Raw genomic sequence first — 22,004 nt, 5'->3', positions numbered from 1 at the left:
TTCTATGCGTAGCAGCAGTAGACTTCTTATCTATACTTTCTATCCTTCATAAAAGTGAATCTGTCATGTAAATCCCCCTTGACGTCTAACCTATGTAATTCCTCTTAGAAGCAAAATATTTTACTTCTGAAGCCTGTTTGGTCCTTTCTCTTCTTTAAAATCAGGAGTTGTGAATTTATTGCCACCAATAAAATTTTGATGATCCTGGTCTTTTTAATTTTACCTCATTTGGCATGCGAGCGTTTTAGCCTAAAAAGTAAAAAAGTTACTAAAAAAATCAAAAAGCCATAACCTATACCAAAAAGTCAAAGATTCCCTTTTCTCTCTACTTTTTTCACATCTTTTCGTAAAAAACCATAAAGTCATTCTAAACATACTAGTTTTTTTTACCTCATATTTTAGCCAAAAAGTAAAAAAGTTACTAAAATAGTCTGTTCCCAAACGAGGCCAACACAACAAAAAATCTTATGCCCATAATGTTTGAAAGGGAAATTCTATTTACACACCACCTTTCCTTTTAGTCAAGGTTTTAAAAATCGGATTGGTGAGCAAACAGAAAAAGGGATTGGGTGGACAGGTCACTGGTTCAATTGTCAAGTCAAAACAGAATGGAACTGTGACATCCTAATTATTTTATAAATATATTAAAAATTACTTAATAATAATATAAGAATTAAGTTACATTTATTTGTATAGTATATAAACAAAAGTTGAAGGTGTCATACTGGTTATGTTGGCATACTACTTTCATGTGGTTCTGTGTTCCTCTCTCCCAAGCAACTTAGATTTGAAATTTGTTTGGCTTTAGGCAAAATGGGTGCTCAACCAATTTAGTTGAACCGGTTTTGGTTTGAATAGGTTTGCTAGATTAGCGGTTCTGACCGGTTTAATGAAAATAAGCCAGTTTTCAACACAAAATAGGTTTTGGAGTTAATACGGACTTGACCTTAGAGCGGTCAAGGGTTCAACCAGTTGAACCTGCTAGTTTAGTCCGGTTTTCAAAACATTGCTCTTAGTTCACAACATTGACCAATTCGTTTTAATTACCATTATCCCTTACGTAATTACAAATTTGGACAAAACCCAAAATTCAATCTCTCACCACACACCATACCACGCCACCAGTAACCACCAGCAACACTAGCCATCACCACCGCCACCGTCGTCAACCCCTTTATTTTTCGCTCTTGCCACTGCCTTCTTCCAACCCTGTTGCCACCACCCTTTCCAGTACTAGTGTAGTTACCAACTCGGCAACCCACCTCCCCGAAACCACTTTCGACAATGGATGGCTGCAAATCACGATGGATCATGAGAGAATAGATTGTGATCGTAATAGAGAGAGAGAGAGAGAGAAGGGTAGGGGTGATAGCGAGGGAGAGGGATAGTGGACAGAGGAGGCTTTAGGGGTGGTAGGGAGGGGTATGGGTGATTGGAATGAGTCACCGGAGTTGGAAAGGACGAGGTAGCAATAGTGAAAATGGGTGATGGTGGTGGCACTAGTGGTGGGTGGTAGGGTTGCAAATGAACCGTGTCGAGCCGAGCTTTGCTGAGCTCGAGCTTGGCTCGTTTATTTATCGAGCTTGTTTATTGAACTCAAGCTTGACTTGATAACTAATTGGGCTTGAGCTCAGCTCGGCTCGTTAATATTAATGAAACTTGGCTCGGCTCAATAAGATTTTTTTTTTATTATTTATATATTAATTTAATATATAAATAATATATTTATTATATAAATTCTTGGAAGATGATGCTAACACTATGTGGAAGTCGATGGCCATTGTATGAGGAGAATCTCAAGGGAAGTCTGAGGAGAGTCGAAAGGAAAGGGACCCAACTTTAAGGAAACTTGGTGGTGGAGGGAGGAGGTTCAAGCAGTAGTAAAGATGAAAAGAGAGTGCTTTAAAAAGTAGCCAGTAATAAGGAAAACCAAGATTACAGGTTCTGTCGTAGGATTTGGAACTTTGAAGTGGAGATTGCACTTAAGAAGATGAAATTGAATAAAGCTTTAGGACTCGATGATATTCCTATTGAAGCTTGGAAATGGTTGGATAAAAAGGTGGTTGCTTGGTTAACTAGGTTATTTAGAAATATTTTGTTGACTAGGAAAATCGCAGAGAAGTGGAGGAAGAGTATTTTAGTGCCAATCTATAACAATAAAGGTGATGTCCAGAATTGCAACAACTATAGAGGAATCAAGTTGATGTTTCATAAATGAAAGTGTGGGGAAGAGTGATGGAACGTTGATTGCGAGATATAACAGAGGTGTCAGAGAATCAATTTGGATTTATGCCGGGTAGGTCAATAATGGAAGCGATCTATCTTTTGAGCAGAGTAATAGAAAAGTATAGAGAAAAGAAAAGTGACATTCATATGGTTTTTATTGATCTTGAGAAAGTATATGATAGAGTGCCTTGGGATATAATTTGGTGGGTGTTAGAAAAGAATAGGGTGACAAAAGGGTACATTGATGCGATTAAGGACATGTATGAAGGTGTGGCGACCACTATTAGATCACTTGCTAGAGAGACAAGTCAATTTTCAATTACTGTGGGGTTACACTAAGGATCAACCTTAAGTTGTTATTTTTTTGCTTTATTTATGGATAAGTTGGCGAGAAATACTCAGGATGACGTGTCATGGTGTATGCTCTTTGCATGTGATATCGTTTTAATGGATGAGACTAGAGGAGTTAACACTAAGTTGGAAATGTGGAGAGAAACATTGGTTGCGTTTGGTAGAGTTTTCTAAATATGATTTGAGAATAAAGTTGTATTTTGAGTTTGTGAGTTTTGAAATTATGATTTGAGCGTGAAAAATTTGTTTGGTGAATGAGTTTTGAAATGAGTTTTGAATTGAGTGGGGAATTTTTGATGTGACACATGATATTTGATACAAAAATTTACAATTCATAACCAAACACACAACTCAAAATTATATTCAAAACTCATGAAAAATTTTAAAAAATTCGGAAAATATTTTTTTATTGAATATATAAAAATTAACATGTGTCAATTGCAAGAAAAAAAAAATTATGCACTGTTCTGGTCAACCGGCTGGACGTCCGGTGGGATGACCGGTTAGCTCAAATTTTTCCGCCTTTGACAAAGTTTTGAAAAGTGGGTGTGGAATTAATTTTTGAAAACTTTAAAATAAACGCCATGTGCAAAACATGGGGTGGAAATATATTTAGAGAGGCTAACTAAACACAGCCATTTAAATCTAACAGATTTAGGATAAGTAGAACAAAGATAGAGCACATGGAGTGTAATTTTAGTAATAGTAATAATGGCAGCAGAGAAGAAGTGAAGATTGAGAATCAAGAATTACCTAAGAGTGAACATTTTCGTTATTTAGGATCGATTATCACAATGGTAAGGGAGATTGGAGCGGATGTGATCTACAAAATTAAGGTAGGGTGGCTTAAGTGGAGGAGTGCATCTCAGTACACACTAGACTAAAAGGAAAGTTCTAAAGAACGGCTATTAGACCAACGATGTTGTATGGGACGGAATGTTTAGCAACTAAGAAACCACATGTAGATAAGATGAGTGTTGCTGAGATAAGGTTGCTAAGATGGATGTTTGGTAAGACTAAAAAAGATAGAATTAGGAATGAGTATATTCGTGAATGGGGGCAAGAGTAGCACCGATAGAAGATAAGTTGAGAGAGAATAGATAGAGATGGTTTGGTCATATACAACGGAGGCCAACAGAGGCAGTTGTGAAGAGATGTGATACAGTGACGGTAGATGGAAATGTTAAGGGAAAAGGCAGACCTAGATTGATGTGGGCGAGTGTAGTAAATAGAGATATGAATCTTTTTAATTTGACTAATCAAATGGCCATTGATAGAGTCGAGTGAAAAAGAATGATTTATGTAACCGACTCCATTTTATGGGACTTAAGGCTTGGCTTAGTTTGGTTTGGTTTGGTTTAGTTTATTTATTATATAATTTAAATAAAGATAAATGAGCTGAGCTTATTTGAACTCGAACTCGTCTCGTTTACTAAACAAGCATAATATTCGAGTTTGAGTTTGACCCGTTTACTAAACAAGTTGAACCGAGTTGAGCCCTTAACGAGCCGAGCCAACTTGCGAACAGCTCGGTTCATTTGCAACCCTTGTGGGTGGTGGCTAGGGTTAGGGTTAGGGTTAGGGTTAGAGTTAGGGTTGTGAAGGGAGATGACAATAGTTTAGCATTATTTGAAAAATATTGGTGTGGATTGAGAAAAAAAAAAAAAAAAATTTCTAACTGTGTAGTGTGAATTGAGAAAGTGGTGTGCAGTGAGACAATCAGTGGCGTGCAAATAGAACCACTCTTTTTTAATTTTTAATTTTTTATTAAAATTTTATCCCTATCTAAAATTATGAAAGGTACCAAAACCCTAAAAATCTGAAAACCCGAATTTTCCTTAACACCCACCTCTTCACCACCACCGCCATCTACCGACACCACCCTCCACCCTTCCCTGCCAACCCCTTCCTAGGTCTCCCTCCTACTCTTCCTCATCCTTTTTCTTCTTCTTTTGAAACCCTAGATTTCTCTCTCTCGGGAGGAGGGGTCCCACGGTGAAAGGGGCACTAGGTCGTGACAAAAGGGGTGTTGGGGGTATTAGGTAGCTTGATATACATTATTGGGTTCATTTCCTAGCAGATTAAGTTTTTGGGACAATTGACGACTTAGCATTGTATCAGATCTCTGGTTAAGAGAGGTCTTGGGTTCAATCCTCTCTATTGGTGTTTGGTATTTGGTACTTGCTCCCTGTTTGGTTTCTTCTTCTATGTTTGGTTATTTGTTTTTCCTTCTATTTAGTTCTTTGTTTGTCTCTCCACATGCAAGACGAGGTTGCACACGAGGGAAGGTGTTTGATAGTTTGATATATATTGTTGAGTCCATGTCCTAATAGCTTATGCTTTTGGACAATTGGTGATTTAACAAGGGAAATGGGTTGCTGTGGAGGGGGGTTGTTTGTGTTGGTGGGGAAGCTAGAGGGGGTTGGTTGCGGTTGCGATAGAGTCACCTGTGGGTGATGGGTGCAGTGGGGGGGAGGGGCGAGGTGGTAGTTATGGAAGGGTAGACTTAGGGTTTGAAAAAACAAGGGGTGGAATGAGAAGTTGGGATGTTAGGGATGAGGGTATAGAAGGAAATTATGTTTAGTGAAAGATAAAATAAAAATCTTGAAAGTAGAAAATGGGTTAAGGAGCTTTTGTGTGGTGTAAATAAAGGCTCCCCTCAGCAACCATTACAAATCAAAAGGTTGGCCCCAGCTGTGACGATTTCCGGCGATCTCTCCGGTGATAATCAGAATTGCACTCTCTTTTATCGATTCATGTCTCTCTCAAGGAGAGGGGGAGTTGCTGACATAAGATATATTGACCGGTTGTGCTTTGAGATGCTTTCGGCTTTTTTCTCCAGCATTGACCCGGTCTTCCCCTACCCTTTCCCCAGCCATTTTTTCCTCCAATTCCTTTTCTCCCAAGCCCTATCCCGATCTCAATCCTAGCAACTCGTCTAGACTTTATCATCTTTTTGTGGACTAGCAATCTTAGGGAGTTTTGGGTTGTTGTTTCCGATTTTAGGGCTCGTTTTGTTGTGTTTTTTGTGATTTATGTTGTTCTACTGTTCAGTTGCTAGGAGTCTTGTTTTCTCTCTGGTTTTGTTTCGTTTTGTTTGTGGTCTCTGTTCTTTGTTGTCTTTTTCTCTTGCTGTTGTGTGAGTGTGGCTTTGTCTTTTGCTGTGTTTTTTCTCTGTTTTTCCTGTTTTCTTCCTTGGTGATATTGGGAGTGATACTATCATGAATAAGGGCTTCCTTTTCAACACTAAGATGGTTATGAGGCGATTATCAAAGGAAGGTAAAGGTAAAGTTATTGCTCTGGACACAGACTTAAATCAAGACAATATGAAATGTCCATCTCCACATAACATGTTTTCTTGTTTGTACTCTCTTGACATCGCTCTAATCAGAGATACCCTTTGTGATGATTTCCTCTTTGATTGGGAAACTGTTGCGCGGACTCTTGAAATAGGGATTTGGATCTTATGGATGAAGATCTAGTCACAAATGTCTCTTCACCGGAGCAGTGCCAGGCAATGCTATGGGTTCCAAGTAGTTATTTGAATAGTAGTGTTGTTTTGTGATCTATCTTCTCAATTCCAATCAGTTTTTTGTGTCAATTGTGACAAAGGAGTTGATTCTGGTAACGAGGTTCCATCTCGGAGCAAGGATCTGTTTGAAGGCAATGTTAGCGGATTAGGAGGGGTACCACGAGTGAAGCTACTTGCATGAAGCCTCTCCAGTGAAAGACGTGATTTTGGGCCAGGAATGTCATTTTCATTGATCATAACTTGCGTCACAACCTTACAACTGCTGGTTCATTTAAATTCTTACATCGGCAAAGCTTGTTGGCTGTCGAGGATCAAACACAAGATTTCCCTGACGGATGTACAATTTAACATATCAGACGCCCATAATCCAGATGTTCAGCTTGATGCACCCCACCCTAGTGTCATTGAATCACTATCCCAGCATGTAAAGGATATTCCCATGCCGAAATAGCACTCCCCAGTTGCAAGTGTTTGTAACGAGCCACTGCTAGAACAGGTCTCTGAGCAGGTTGTGATTTTTTTGTGTGGGGAACTTTAAGCGAATCCAAGCCCCAAGATATCGCTATGTGGGGTTGGACAAAATGGCAGCTGTTGTTGAATTCCCTCAACCCTATGGCCATGGTCAAGGCAAGCGCAAGAGACAGCCATGGATTGAAGATAGTATCAGTAACCCCAAGTCTTTTTCGGCCACCTCGGCGCAGAGCTCTTTGATCTAGTTGTTTCAATCTTGTTCCGGAATGTGTTCTTTTGATCTCTTTGCAGGGTTTCGCTGCTGTGGTTGGCGGTTATGTGTGTGTTGATGATTGATGGGCTTTATCTTGTTTGTTTTGTCTTTTTGGTTGCTGTTGGTTCTTTTGATATGTTGTATTTGAACATGTTGTATTGTACTCTGTTCTATCTATATACTTGTCTTAAAATTTTTCTTTAAAAAATAAATTAAATATAAAATAAAGGCTCCCAGAACAGAATTAGAATGCCATTTAAATTTAGAGAGAAGTATGAGAAACCATTTAGGTCATGTTTGTTTGGGTGGACATGAGCTTGGGATTGGACTAATAGTCTAATAAAATTATTAATCCAATGTTTGGTTAAACAATTGAAGTACGGACTAATTATTTTAAACTTGACTATTAGTTAAGATAGGATACATAATCCAACATATTCGTAGTCCTAGGACTATTAATCATGGGAATGCTAATCCAGTCCGCCCAAACAAACATGGCCTTAAAATATAGAATTCACAGTTGTGTATATAGGCCAACATTAAAAAATTAACCATCATTTAACTTCGGTTGTTAAATAACAATTGTGCTTCAATGTTAACCTTTCTTGGGTATGATTTTTCTTGTAACTGAATATGAAGTGCATACACACTGATGTAAATACAATCTGTTTCAATATGCCCAGAAAATCAGCAGTGAATGTAATTGATGCCAAATCAATGTCAGCTGATCCGGTTGCGGTGGTTGAATTACCTCACAGAGTTCCTTATGGATTCCATGCCCTTTTTGTGACTGAGGTCAGTAATTCAGTTCTTTTAATGTTTTCTGTTTTCTGTTTTTATATATTTTTAAATAAAATACAGCAGGACCTTTACAAAGTTAAAAAGTGGAACCAGGGTAGAAATGCTTACACTAAACTTTCAAACCGGTGAAAGTGTTGTTATCAACCGCTATATTGAGGTTCCAATGTATGGATATCTTTACATATACTGGAATAGATGTAATAAGGTATTGAATATCAATATCAAAACTATTGAGAGACAACTACGAAATCAGTAATAAATCTTGGAAATTTTAGATGGAATTTTGGAAAATGTAAAATTAGATAGAGATAATGCAATGTTAAAAATGCATCATCTCAAAATAGGCTACTCAATTTGTGAAGAAAACTTAGGAGACAGACAGGGCACCCTCAATGAGATATTAAATACTTGTTCAGCAACAGAAATTTATTGTTTATTGATTTTTTTTTTTTTTTTTATTGAACAATTTTACCTCCTGTTCAAAGCCTTTGTGGTGTGGCATCTCAGAATCTGGAAGTCATAAAATGCTATGTATCTTATATGATATGTATCTTTTGTGGAAGTTATCAAATCATTGTATTTTCGTTAACTTGGTCCTTTATAAGTAGTGGCGACTTAAAAAATAAAAGATGTAGCAGGGATAGTGTCACGACCCTAACCCGTCCCAAGCAGGATGGTGTAGTGATCGGTCAGTAGTCATTGACCAAAGGTGTACTAAACAAAAGCAAGTTGGACTCTTAATATAATTGGGGCAAAAGTTCTTTAATAGAGTGCGGAAGCCATTATTTGTTTATATTGAGTCCATTTAAAATATCCATTCAGAGCAGTGTATATCTATATGAAATGAAAGCATACATCATTCTTGGATTGTTGTCTTACATCATTATAGGACTTCAATGATGAAATAGAATACAATACGTATGTTACAACTTTTGCAAGATCAGCACAAGCACGTAAGATCAGCTTCTAACCAACTTCTCTTTATAATTGAACTCTTTGTCACCTACATATATATATAAGAGAGACGGGTGAGTCATTGTCCAGTGAATAGTAATACAGTAAAGTAGTAAATGAATGAAAACCGATAAACTTTACAAAAACCAAGCACAAACTCATTTTGATCATAATATAACTTGTTGAGGCAAAACATGCTTATCTTGCAAACATATTCATAGCGATGAACATTCCAAGGCATTTCGAGTCAAGAATCCACAATAGGTGGCTAGAGAAGCTTGGTTAGCTAGAGGTTGTTGGCATGATTCTCAATAACAAACTTGTTTCAAGATGTCATCTTAATACATGATACAAAAATATATGATGTTCATTCATAGCAAAACAATATTATAGCTTTCTTAAACATACCATGCGTTTGCTTTTTGAATCATAGTTTTTAACAAACATAACTTCACTACACTACTAGTCATAGATGGCTTGCAAACAATGAGGTTTTTACCTTCGTCAAAGCTTTACCTACACAAACTATAAACAAGGCATTGGAAATATCTTAACTTGCAAGTTCTTAAATCAATTCAAGCATTATAGTTTAGCTTAGCATTTTCTAAAGGATCTCTAGTTCTAACTCAAATGTTTTCTAAATGTTAATGTCATGACCTGAACCCGCCCCTATGGGTTAAGGACATAACCGGCCAGTAATCCTGAGATTACCAACGGCCTCAAACCAAAAGAGACATAACTCATCAGAGTAAAGGGGCCAAACGGAAGCAAAATTTAAAACTTTGTCCATGGAGCTGTGCTTATATGCACATCAAAACAAACCATACTCATATACGTTAATAACCCACATCAAAAGTACAGTGCTATAAAATTATTTACAGATAGGATCATCCAAACTAAGTCAACCCATAGCAGACTATATACAAATATACACAAAGCCCTTGCCAACGTGACAAAATACAATACATAACAAAATGGCAAGGTTGGGTCTCATGCGTGAGACACAAGGGCTGACTCTCCAAAACCTTTGTTGTTCCTGACGGCTTCACTGGGGCTGGGTTTAGACCTCCCTTGGCTCACCTACAAACACATGAATGAGCGTGAGCGATGGCCCAGTGAATAATATCAAATACAGAAATTGCATAAACAATATGTAGAACAACATGCTCCAAACGGCCTTGGGCCCAACTCATATTTCTATTTAACAGATATATATATCTATACAAAATTCAAATCAAGTTACTGTAGTTCTAAACATTCTGGTCTTTGGCCCGTTCAGGTTTCCATTCATGGCAAAACGGCCTTCGGCCCATTCACTTATGTCGAAACGGCCTTCGGCTCGTTCATTTCTGCCAAAATGGCCTTCGTCCTATTCATTTATGTCAAAACGGCCTTCGGCCCACTCGTTCATGTCAAAACGACCTTCGGTCCATTCATATATGTCAAAACGACCTTCGGTCTGTTCATTTCTATCAAAACGACCTTCGGTCTATTCATTTCTATCAAAACGACCTTCGGTCCATTTATTTCTATCAAAACGACCTTTGGTCCATTTATTTCTATTTAACAGATATATATATCTATACAAAATTCAAATCAAGTAACTGTAGTTCCAAACATTCTGGTCTTTGGCCCATTCAGGTTTCCATTCATGGCAAAACGGCCTTCGGCCCATTCACTTATGTCGAAACGGCCTTCGGCCTATTCATTTCTGCCAAAATGGCCTTTGGCCCATTCATTTATGTCAAAACGGCCTTCGGACCACTCGTTCATGTCAAAACGACCTTCGATCCTTTTATTTCTATCAAAACGACCTTCAGTCCATTCATTTTTATCAAAACGACCTTTGGTCCATTTATTATCATCAAAACGACCTTCGGTCCAATCATTCATTCATGTCAGACTTTTGTCCACAATCTCAATTAGCAACTCATAAAACTTATAAGGGAATACACAATTGGACATTGATAAGCTTTCAAATATCGATATTACTCACAGTGATCGGCTTGTGGATTCGCCTTGGAGCTTGACCCTACACATTCCATGAACACAAAAGGGTCATTAACAATTCAATCCGTTCCTTAATTCACATATTCCTCTTTAGGCTTTATTCTTATCTCATTAACTCATTTACAATGCTTAACACATGCCTAAGAGTGATTACAAGTGAAAGAGAACGGAAAACGAAACATAGAATGCATGAACAAAATTTCAGAAAACTGGGTCCCCGCTCGAGCGGACCCTTAAGGCCTGCAAAAGTGCTGGTTGCACGAAAAATACGCTCGAGCATGGAGTAGAGGGCTCGAGCGGAAGGCCTATCTACGAAAGCTCCCCGCTCGAGCGTGAGATAGTCCGCTCGAGCGGACCTCCAACTCTGCAAAAAGTGCTGGGAGCACGATTTTCCCGCTCTCACCCCGCTCGAGCGGACATCAAAAATCTAGGTTTTCCAGAATAAGTTCTTGAGCTCCAATTCGATTTTTAACCAACAAATCATGCATGTTATGGCCCAATTCTCAAATATAATCATATTAACATGACGTAAACCCCAAATCACAACCTAGTGGAGCTCAACTCACAAATAATTCACATGCATGCCTCAATCTCCCATCAAACTCATTCTAACATAACAAATTCATACATTCAAGTTCATATCTTCATAAATTTGTACATGCATGGGATGAATTGCCACATTCTCAACTTAGACAACACAAATGGTGATCAAAACATGAGTTTCAACCAAAACTCTACATGAATCATGTATTTTAAGCTTATACATGCTATTTCAAAATATTTCCTTACATGCATGCATATATCAAGCTTTAATCCAACAAAACCAACCCAATTTCATTTCAATCTTAATTTTGATCACCCAATTAGCTTGAACACACAAAATTACAAACTATAATCCAAGAATTACACACCTAGAAGCTTTGATTCTCACAATCTATAACAATTCTTGGACTATCTTCAAGGTTCCCAAGCTTTAAGCTAAAATTTGCACAATTTCTCTGTTAGAATTTATCTCCACCTACCACCTCCACTATCACACACTCCACACCTACCACCTCCACTATCACACACTCCACCTACCACCTCCACTTCACTCCTACACCTACTACCACATTTTCTTCTATATATAGGAATCCTTGTAATTGTAATCCATATCAATATATACTACATCAATACATCAATCAATAATACATACATTTTTACGTGGTATCAGAGCAAGGTTGAGAATTTAGTGATTCCGCTTCACCGGCGGACGGCAGCCTCGCCTTGGCCGTCCGCCGGACAAACCCACAATTTCTAATTCTCTCTCTCCTTCCTCAACAAACTGATTCGTCACCTAACCCGTGAAGCAACGGTCCAGATTCATCCAAAACCCATCTCAGTCTACGTTTCAAGACTCATCCTCAGCCTGCGATTTCTTCATTCAAAGCCTAGTCGTCGGAGTCTCTACAACTTCAGAGACGACGATGACAATATCCGAAAGAGAAAAGAAAATCAAGAAGGTCGCATACATCTGTTGAAAAGCAGGGGTCAACACATTCTCACCAACCCACGAGTTCTCGACTCCTTCGTACGAAAATCTGATATAAAATCGACCGATACGGTGCTTGAAATCGGACCCGGCACAGGAAATCTCACTCTCAAGCTCCTCGAAGCTGCCCAGAAGGTCGTAGCGGTCGAAATTGACAAGCGAATGGTGGAGATTCTCCACAGTCGCGTTGCAGAGAATGGGTTTGGGGACCGACTTACTGTTATATGCGGTGATGCGTTGAAAACAGAATTTCCAAGGTTTGATCTTGTTGTGGCCAACATTCCTTATGGAATATCTTCGCCTCTGGTGGCTAAGTTGGTGTTTGGGTCGCACCCATTTCGGAGCGCAACGCTTCTCCTTCAGAAAGAATTTGCAAGAAGGCTATTGGCTAATCCTGGAGACTCCGAGTTCAACCGTTTAGCTGTAAATGTGAAGCTTGTCGCTGATGTGAAATTTATTATGGATGTAAGCAAGAGAGACTTTGTACCCATTCCAAAAGTTGATTCGTCTGTCGTTAAAATCTGGCCTAAAGCTGAAATTCCTGATGTGAATCTTCACGAGTGGTGGGCTTTCACAAGAACATGCTTTTTTCTCTCTCCCACTTTTCTTTTTCCACCACCCACACCACACCATCCCTTTCTTTTCTTTTCTTTATTCTCCACTCACAAAACATTATCATCACCTTTTGCACCTCACCCGTTGCTCCACTTTCTTTCTTTTCTTTTATTTTCTTTATTTATTTATTTATTTTATTATTTAAAAAAAAAAAAAAAAAAACACGGAGGAAGAAGACGAACTGCAAACTCATTTTATTCATATCGGGCCTCACCCCGATCACCATTTTACACAAAAAAAAAAAAAAAAAAAAAAATACAAACAAAACAACCACACCCACAGTGGGATTTTTCTTTTCCTTCTCTATTCTACTGCAGGTCTCTTCTTCTTACTTTTATCTTGGGCGTCCCGTGCCAGTCCGGTCTCCGTGTTTCCTTGTCCACCGAGCACATTCATGCCCCCATACTCCTCCACTGCAGCATATGGAGGACCTCCAAATCGGAACATCACGGTGGCCTTCCGCTTCAGCTCCTTATTTTCTGCTTTCAACACACTTATCTCTGCTCGCGCATCCTTATACATGCGTTGGAGCAGAGCCAGTTGGCCGTTCAAATGCTGCACCTCATTTGTTCTACTCTGCAGCCGGTTCGACAAATTTGTAACCGCAGTCATGGTTTCCACACATGACTTCAGTGTATATTGATTGGCTTCAATATCTGTTTGCCCTGCCATTTTTTGCTCCACAGACCGCATCGGAAAGTTCAACGGAGCAAAACCAGCGGTGTTTGGTTGAGGTTCACTGGCCACCGCACCAGTTATCTCTCGTGTTGACTCGTTGAGGTCGGGAAAAAGAGTGAGCAGACTCCGGGAAGATGAAGCCATTTTTATGGGCTACAAAGTGTTCCACAGTTTCTCTCTCCGAAGAGGCAGCGTTTTTCAGAGAAGGGTTGGTTTCAGAGGTTTCAGAATGGTATGCCTCGGCCTCAGGCTCTGTCATGGTTAAATAGCCGAGGCAGCCACGCGCATCGCGCGCCTCTTGACGCCCGACACACTGGCACGCCTTTTCATGGCACATCTTTTGATAAAGTAGGCGCGCCTTTTGATGGCACGTCTTTTGATGGCCCGCCTTTTGATGGCACGCCTTTTGAAAAATTTGGGCACACCTTTTGAGGGTGCAACTTTTTCAGGGGTCCGACAAGACTCTGTAAACTGTCCCGACATTGATTCCGGTTAGCTCCTTTATGGGTCCGACAAGACTCTGTAAACTGTCCCAACATTGATTCCGGTTAGCTCCTTTATGGGTCCGACAAGACTCTGTAAACTGTCCCGACATAGATTCCGGTTAGTTTCTACATGGGTCCGACAAGACTCTGTAAACTGTCCCGACATTGATTCCGGTTAGTTTCTACAAGGGTCCAGCAAGACTCCGTAAACTGTCACAACAACTGTCAGAACATAGTCTGCTACAACGGTCCGACATGACCCCATAAACTGTCTTCTACATCGGTCTGACACCGCCATACAGTGTCCTCTACAACGTTATGACACCCCCATACAGTGTCCTCTACAACGTTATGACACCACCATACAGTGTCCTCTACAACGTTATGACACCCCCATACCGTGTCCTCTACAACGTTATGACACCACCATCCAGTGTCTTCACCAACGGTCTGACACGACCATACAGTGTCTCCTATCCTCTTTTATTTTTATGTATTTTCTTGTTTTTGTTACTCTCTCCAAACTCAAGTTGGTTAGTTTCTCTCCTCCTTGAGTTTGCGGGGGGCTGTTAGAATTTATCTCCACCTACCACCTCCACTATCACACACTCCACACCTACCACCTCCACTATCACACACTCCACCTACCACCTCCACTTCACTCCTACACCTACTACCACATTTTCTTCTATATATAGGAATCCTTGTAATTGTAATCCATATCAATATATACTACATCAATACATCAATCAATAATACATACATTTTTACGTTCTCTCCCTTTCTCTCACTAAGGCCGGATCTCTCTCTCTCTCAATTGTATAACTCAGATTTTTGAGTTCAATAGAGTTAAAGGAGAGTGTAGTGCTAACATACAACAAGCCCCACTAACATATTATTTTAATATAAAATAATTGGGCACTCAATTCATCAATTTAATCAGTTTAATCTGACCAGAATCAATTTCTAATTAAATTTCACCGTAGGCTCTAAAAATTATGCCAATCACAATGGCGTAATCGATTTCGGGTTCTGTGGCCGATAAGGCCTTCAATTTAATTTCCAAAGCAGATTATTCTGACAGATATTCCTACGGTGAACAGATAGAAACTCAAAATCACATACATTCACATAATGGCATACAAAATCATGTTAAACACATAATCATATTCAAATTAAGGACCAATTAGCATATTACGGAACAAGGGTATCACAGTCTTCCCCCTTTTAGGAAGTTTGGTCCTCCAAACTTAAGTTACCTTCGTCGGAAAACAAATGTGGATAGTGTAGTCGCATTTCCTCCTCTTTTTCCCACATGACATACGTCCCATAGTGTTCTTTCCATTCTACTTTCACCATTGGGATGGGCTTGCTTCTCAATTGTTTCACTTGCCGGTCAACAATTATTTCTGGCCATTCAGCATATTCCATATTCTCATCAATAGCTACCCGGTGATAATCAATCACATGAAGCGGGTCTCGGAGGTAACCCCTCAACATCGACACATGAAACACATTATGGATTTGCTCGAATCCCGGTGGCAAGGCAACTCTATAAGCAACTGGACCGAGTCTCTCCAAAATCTGGAACGGCCCAATGTAACGGGGCGACAACTTGCCCATTTTCCCAAATCTGACTTGGCCTTTCATCAGAGAAACACGGATGAACACATGGTCACCAACCTCATACTCAAGAGGTCTTCTCCGAACGTCTGCATAATTCTTTTGTCGGTCCTGAGCTGTTTTGAGCCTTTGACGAATAGTCTTGATCTTTTCAGAAGTGTCTTGCACAATTTCTGGCCCAAGCAAAGCTCTATCCCCGACCTCTGTCCAACAAATAGGTGATCTACACCTCCTACCATACAAAGCCTCGTATGGTGCCATACCGATGCTGGAGTGGAAGCTGTTATTATAAACAAATTCTGCAAGCGGCAAATAATCTTCTCAACTCCCCTGAAAATCCAAAGCACACATGCGAAGCATATCTTCCAAAGTTTGTATCATTCGTTCTGACTGCCCATCCGTCTGTGGATGGAATGCAGTACCGAACCTTAGTTCTGTTCCCATAGCTTCCTGCAAACTTTTTCACAATCTAGATACAAATTTCGGATCTCTATCCGACACAATAGATACTGGAACTCCGTGTAAACGGACAATTTCATCAACATAAATAGTAGCTAATCTATAAGTAGTAAATGTAGTTTTGACAGGTAAAAAATGTGCAGATTTAGTCAGTCTATCAACTACAACCCAAGCAGAATCCATACCTCGAGAAGTCCGAGGTAGGCCAACAACGAAATCTATAGTCACATGTTCCCACTTCCATTCAGGAATAGGGAGAGGTTGAAGTAGATCGCCTGGTTTCTGATGTTCAGCCTTAACTTGCTGACACTGAAGGCACTTGGACACATATTCTGCAATCTCTTTCTTCATTTTAGGCCACCAATAGGTTTGTTTCAAATCCTGATACATTTTATTGTTACCCGGATGCATAGTAAATACGGACCTGTGGGCTTCATCTAAAACCCTCTTCTTTAGTTCCGGGATATTTGGGACACATATTCGGTTCCGGAATTTCAACATTTCATTCTCAATACTGAATTCTGTTTTCGGGCTTGCCTCAAATTCGTCAATCACTTGCTTGAGGAACTCATCCTCTTTCAGTTTCTGTTTGATTTCATCAATGATTGCCGGCTCGGCTGTAATAGCGGCTATCAATCCGCCCTGTTCACATACTACCACTTCAATTTCAAACTTTTCAAAGTCTTGCAAAATCTCCCTTTGTTCAGTAAGCAAACAAGCCATACTCCCTGTTGATTTTCTGCTCAAGGCATCAGCCACTGTATTAGCTTTTCCGGGATGATACTGAATCTCTAGATCGTAGTCTTTTATCAGTTCTAGCCATCTTCTCTGACGCATATTCAACTCTTTCTGCGTGAAGAAGTATTTCAGGCTCTTATGATCCGTGTAGACTTCACACTTCGCCCCATACAAATAATGCCGCCAGATTTTCAAAGCAAAAACAACTGCGGCCAATTCTAGGTTATGTGTTGGATAATTCTTCTCGTGCGGCCTCAACTGTCGGGAGGCATAAGCAATAACCTTTCCGTTCTGCATTAACACACATCCCAAACCCTTATAAGGTGCATCACTGAAAATCACAAAATTTTTCGTACCTGAAGGTTGTGTCAAAATTGGTGCCATGATCAATCTTGTTTTCAATTCATGAAAGGCTGATTCCCTTTCACTATTCCACTCAAATGGTTGCCCTTTACGTGTCAATTGGGTAAGAGGCACAGCTAATTTCGAAAAGTCCTTCACAAACCTCATGTAGTACCCAGCCAAGCCCATGAAATTGCAAACTTCTGTCACATTTGTCGGTGTAGGCCAATTCACAATTGCCTCTATTTTCTGTGGGTCCACTGAAATTCCTTCCTTGTTGATCACATGCCCTAAGAAAACAATTTCATCTAACCAAAACTCACATTTCTTTAGTTTAGCAAATAATTTCCTTTCCCGATGTATTTGTAAAACAGTTCTCAAGTGATATTCATGTTCAAGTCTTATCTTTAGAGTATATCAAAAGATCATCGATAAAGACTACAACAAACTCATCAAGGTAGGTTTTAAAAATTCTATTCATTAAGTCCTTAAATGCTGCTGGAGCATTAGTCACTTCAAATGGCATAACAAGAAACTCAAAATGACCATACCTGGTTCTGAATGCGGTTTTCTTAACATCCTCTGCCTTAACTTTCAACTGATAATACCTAGATCTCAAATCAATCTTAGAAAACACCTGTGAACCCTGCAACTAGTCAAATAAATCATCAATACGGGGTAAGGGATATTTGTTCTTTATCTTTACCTTGTTCAATTCCCGGTAATCAATGCACAGGCACAAAGTACCATCCTTCTTCTTTACAAATAACACTGGTGCACCCCAAGGCGAAGTGCTAGGCCGGATAAACCCTTTATCAAGAAGGTCTTGCAACTGTTCCTTTAATTCTTTCATTTCGGTAGTAGCCATTCTGTAGGGAGTTTTAGAAATAGGCTGGGTGCCTGGTACAGTCTCAATAGTAAACTCTATCTCCCTGTCTACCAATTCCCCTGGTACTTTATTTGGAAACACATCTGGGAATTCTCTAACAATAGAAATATCATTCAATTCAACATTCACAGATTGTTCAGTCAATACATAACACAAATAACCTTGGCACCCTTTCCTGATCAGTTTACATGCTTTCATTGCACATATCAAATATGGTGGAGGCACTACCCCATTTCCCACAAACACAATCTCTTTCTGTTCTGGTGGTTTAAACACAACCCTCTTTGTGACACAATCTATGGTGGCATAATATTTGGTCAACCAATCCATGCTCAAAATTACATCAAAATGTCTAAAATTTAAGGGCAACAAATCTACATATAGGGTAGCGTCCTCAATATTCATGTCACAAAACCGATATGTGGATTCACATAACACAAATTCCTCCGATAGAACAGATACACATAACAAATATGGCAATAATTCTAGGGGTCTATTTAGTCTAGATGCAAATGTACATGTCACAAATAAGTGTGTTGATCCAGAGTCAATTAATACAAAGGCATCCTGATTACATATTGAAATAGTATCTGAGACAACGGCATTGGTATTCTGTGTATCGCCCGGAACAAGCGCAAAAACTCTCCCCTGTCTCATGGTATCCCCAGCAATAGCGGATCTCAAAGTATTTCCCAGCTTTGGAACTGATGTAGTTGAACTAGCTGCTAGTTTCCCACTGTTCTGATTACATTCTCGGGCTATGTGCCCTTGCTTCTCACATTTGAAACAGGCTCCTGATGCACGGTAACAAACTCCACGGTGCCTTTTGCTACAGATATTGCACGTGAGAGCTATGTCTCGAGAAGAATTTGAAGTAGTTGAGGAGCCTGTGTTTTGCTTTTTAAGAAATTTCTTTTTCGAAAAGAAGCCTTGTTTTTTGTTGCCTTTCCATTCTGTTACTGGCTTAGCTTGTCTAGCTATGTTAGCCTCTGATATGATGGCCCTGTCAAGCACCCCAATGTAGGTCTCCAACTTCAGGATATTCACTCTCTCTAGGATGTCACTTCGGAGCCCACCTTCAAAGTGTCTTGCCTTCATCGAATCGGTGTCAATTACATGTGGTGCAAACCTGGCCTCATACTCGGCTACAGTCATGTTGTCTTGCTTGAGTTCCATGAACTCTGCCACTTTCCTATCCCGGACACACTGCGGGAAGTACTTGTCATAGAATATTTCTAGAAACTTTACCCAGTCAACATCCTTATGATTTTCTAGCATCAACATCCACCATCTTCTTGCTTCGTCTTCTAGCATAAAAGTGGCTAGAAGCACTTTCTAAGTCTCTGAACAGGGGAACACTTCAAATAATTTCTCAATGCCGAGGACCCACGCTTCGGTTTTCAACGGATCTAATCCCCCGTGAAACTGTGGTGGTTTCATTTTCTTGAATTCCTTGGTGAGAGCTATAATCCGGTCATCATTCTGATTATTTGGCATGGGTGGTGCCGGAGGTGGAGGTGGCGGATGTGGTTGCTGTCACTATTGTTGCCACTCATGTTGCTATCTCAAAGCTTCTGCCATTTCCTGTATCAGTCTTTCCATTCTGTCCATTCTGGCAGTTGAGGATTCTTCTATTTCATCTCTTGTTCTCATCATCTGATTAAACTTGCATTATATGTTATAGAGGATATACACAAGTATGCATGTAACAAGGAGCATACATACATTCAGATAACTTGCAATGCAAGTAGTTCACAACTTATAACATATAATTGTTCATATCAAAACATTTAGGCATATAATCAATGCTTCCAAATTCATATTTATCACATGAATGCATCCTAGATCTTATCTAGACGCTTATTGCTCTTTTTGGACAAGTGTGTGAGTTATTAACTCGTGCTCTGATACCACTCTGTCATGACTCGAACCCGCCCCTATGGGTTAAGGACATAACCGGCCAGTAATCCTGAGATTACCTACGGCCTCAAACCAAAAGAGACATAACTCATCAGAGTGAAGGGGTCAAACGGAAGCAAAATTTAAAACTTTGTCCATGGAGCCGTGCTTATGTGCACATCAAAACAAACCATACTCATATACGTTAATAACCCACATCAAAAGTACAGTGCTATAAAATTCTTTACAGACAGGATCATTCAAACTAAGTCAACCCATAACAGACTATATACAAATATACACAAAGCCCTTGCCAACGTGACAAATACAATACATAACAAAATGGCAAGGTTGGGTCTCATGCGTGAGACACAAGGGCTGACTCTCCAAAACCTTTGTTGTTCCTGACGGGCTTCACTGGGGCTGGGTTTGGACCTCCCTTGGCTCACCTACAAACACATGAATGAGCGTGAGCGATGGCTCAGTGAATAATATCAAATACAGAAATTGCATAAACAATATGTAGAACAACATGCTCCAAACGGCCTTGGGCCCAACTCATATTTCTATTTAACAGATATATATATCTATACAAAATTCAAATCAAGTAACTGTAGTTCCAAACATTCTGGTCTTTGGCCCGTTCAGGTTTCCATTCATGGCAAAACGGCCTTCGGCCCATTCACTTATGTCGAAATGGCCTTCGGCCCGTTCATTTTTGCCAAAATGGCCTTTGGCCTATTCATTTATGTCAAAACGGCCTTCGGCCCACTCGTTCATGTCAAAACGACCTTCGGTCCATTCATATATGTCAAAACGACATTCGGTCCGTTCATTTCTATCAAAACGACGTTCGGTCTATTCATTTCTATCAAAACGACCTTCGGTCCATTTATTTCTATCAAAACGACCGTTGGTCCATTTATTATTATCAAAACGACCTTCGGTCCAATCATTCATTCATGTCAGACTTTATTCCACAATCCCAATTAGCAACTCATAAAACTTATAAGGGAATACACAATTGGACATTGATAAGCTTTCAAATATCGATATTACTCACAGTGATCGGCTTGTGGATTCGCCCTGGAACTTGACCCTATACATTCCATGAACATAAAAGGGTCATTAACAATTCAATCCGTTCCTTAATTCACATATTCCTCTTTAGGCTTTATTCTTATCTCATTAACTCATCTACAACGCTTAACACATGCCTAAGAGTGATTACAAGTGAAAGAGAACGGAAAACGTAACACAGAATGCATGAACAAAATTTCAGAAAACAGGGTCCCCGCTCGAGCGTAGACTTACCCGCTCGAGCGGACACTTAAGGCCTGCAAAAGTGCTGATTGCACGAAAAATACGCTCGAGCATGGAGTAGAGCGCTTGAGCGGAAGGCCTGTCTACAAAAGCTCCCCGCTCGAGCGTGAGATAGTCCGCTCGAGCGGACCTCTAACTCTGCACGATTTTCCCGCTTTCACCTCGCTCGAGCGGACATAAAAAATCTGGGTTTTCCAGATAAAGTTCTTGAGCTCCAATTCGATTTTTAACCAACAAATCATGCATGTTATGGCCCAATTCTCAAATATAATCATATTAACATGATGTAAACCCCAAATCACAACCCAGTGGAGCTCAACTCACAAATAATTCACATGCATGCCCTAATCTTCCATCAAACTCATTCTAACATAACAAATTCATACATTCAAGTTCATATCTTCATAAATTTGTACATGCATGGGATGAATTGCCACATTCTCAACTTAGACAACACAAATGGTGATCAAAACATGAGTTTCAACCAAAACTCTACATGAATCATGTATTTCAAGTTTATACATGCTATTTCAAAACATTTCCTTACATGCATGCATATATCAAGCTTTAATCCAACAAAACCAACCCAATTTCATTTCAATCTTACTTTTGATCACCCAATTAGCTTGAACACACAAAATTACAAACTATAATCCAAGAATTACACACCTAGAAGCTTTGATTCTCACAATCTATAACAATTCTTGGACTATCTTCAAGGTTCCCAAGCTTTGAGCTAAAATTTTAACAATTTCTCTCCCTTTCTCTCACTAAGGCCGGATCTCTCTCTCTCTCAATTGTATAACTCATATTTTTGAGTTCAA

General features: G+C 39.6%; 2 protein-coding genes across 16 annotated transcripts in view; both read left to right on the top strand.

Annotated features, from left to right (window-relative positions):
• CCD1 (carotenoid cleavage dioxygenase 1) overlaps positions 1 to 22,004 on the top strand; it is a 103,379-nt gene that overhangs the window by 74,984 nt on the left and 6,391 nt on the right. For all 15 annotated transcript variants that reach the window (XR_014329648.1, XR_014329647.1, XR_014329661.1 and 12 more), the window contains one exon: positions 7,517 to 7,628. Coding sequence is in view for 2 of the 15 variants with exons in the window: in XM_082869104.1 (XP_082725230.1) it covers positions 7,517 to 7,628 (112 nt within the window). In the remaining 13 variants the exon portion in view is untranslated. The remainder of the gene's footprint in view (positions 1 to 7,516; positions 7,629 to 22,004) is intronic.
• Positions 11,911 to 13,504, top strand: LOC145790365 (uncharacterized; the record flags this gene model as incomplete). Its single annotated transcript, XM_082868101.1, has 1 exon — positions 11,911 to 13,504. A coding segment is annotated over one exon (1,461 nt), but the record flags the coding sequence as incomplete, so codon positions are not given.

Source organism: Camellia sinensis, chromosome 5, assembly GCF_055761805.1.
Source record: "Camellia sinensis isolate YWXY chromosome 5, ASM5576180v1, whole genome shotgun sequence".
NCBI classification, from domain to species: Eukaryota; Viridiplantae; Streptophyta; class Magnoliopsida; order Ericales; family Theaceae; genus Camellia; species Camellia sinensis.
Note: the sequence above shows the minus strand (reverse complement) of the source record. Positions and strands in the feature narration are given on the sequence as shown.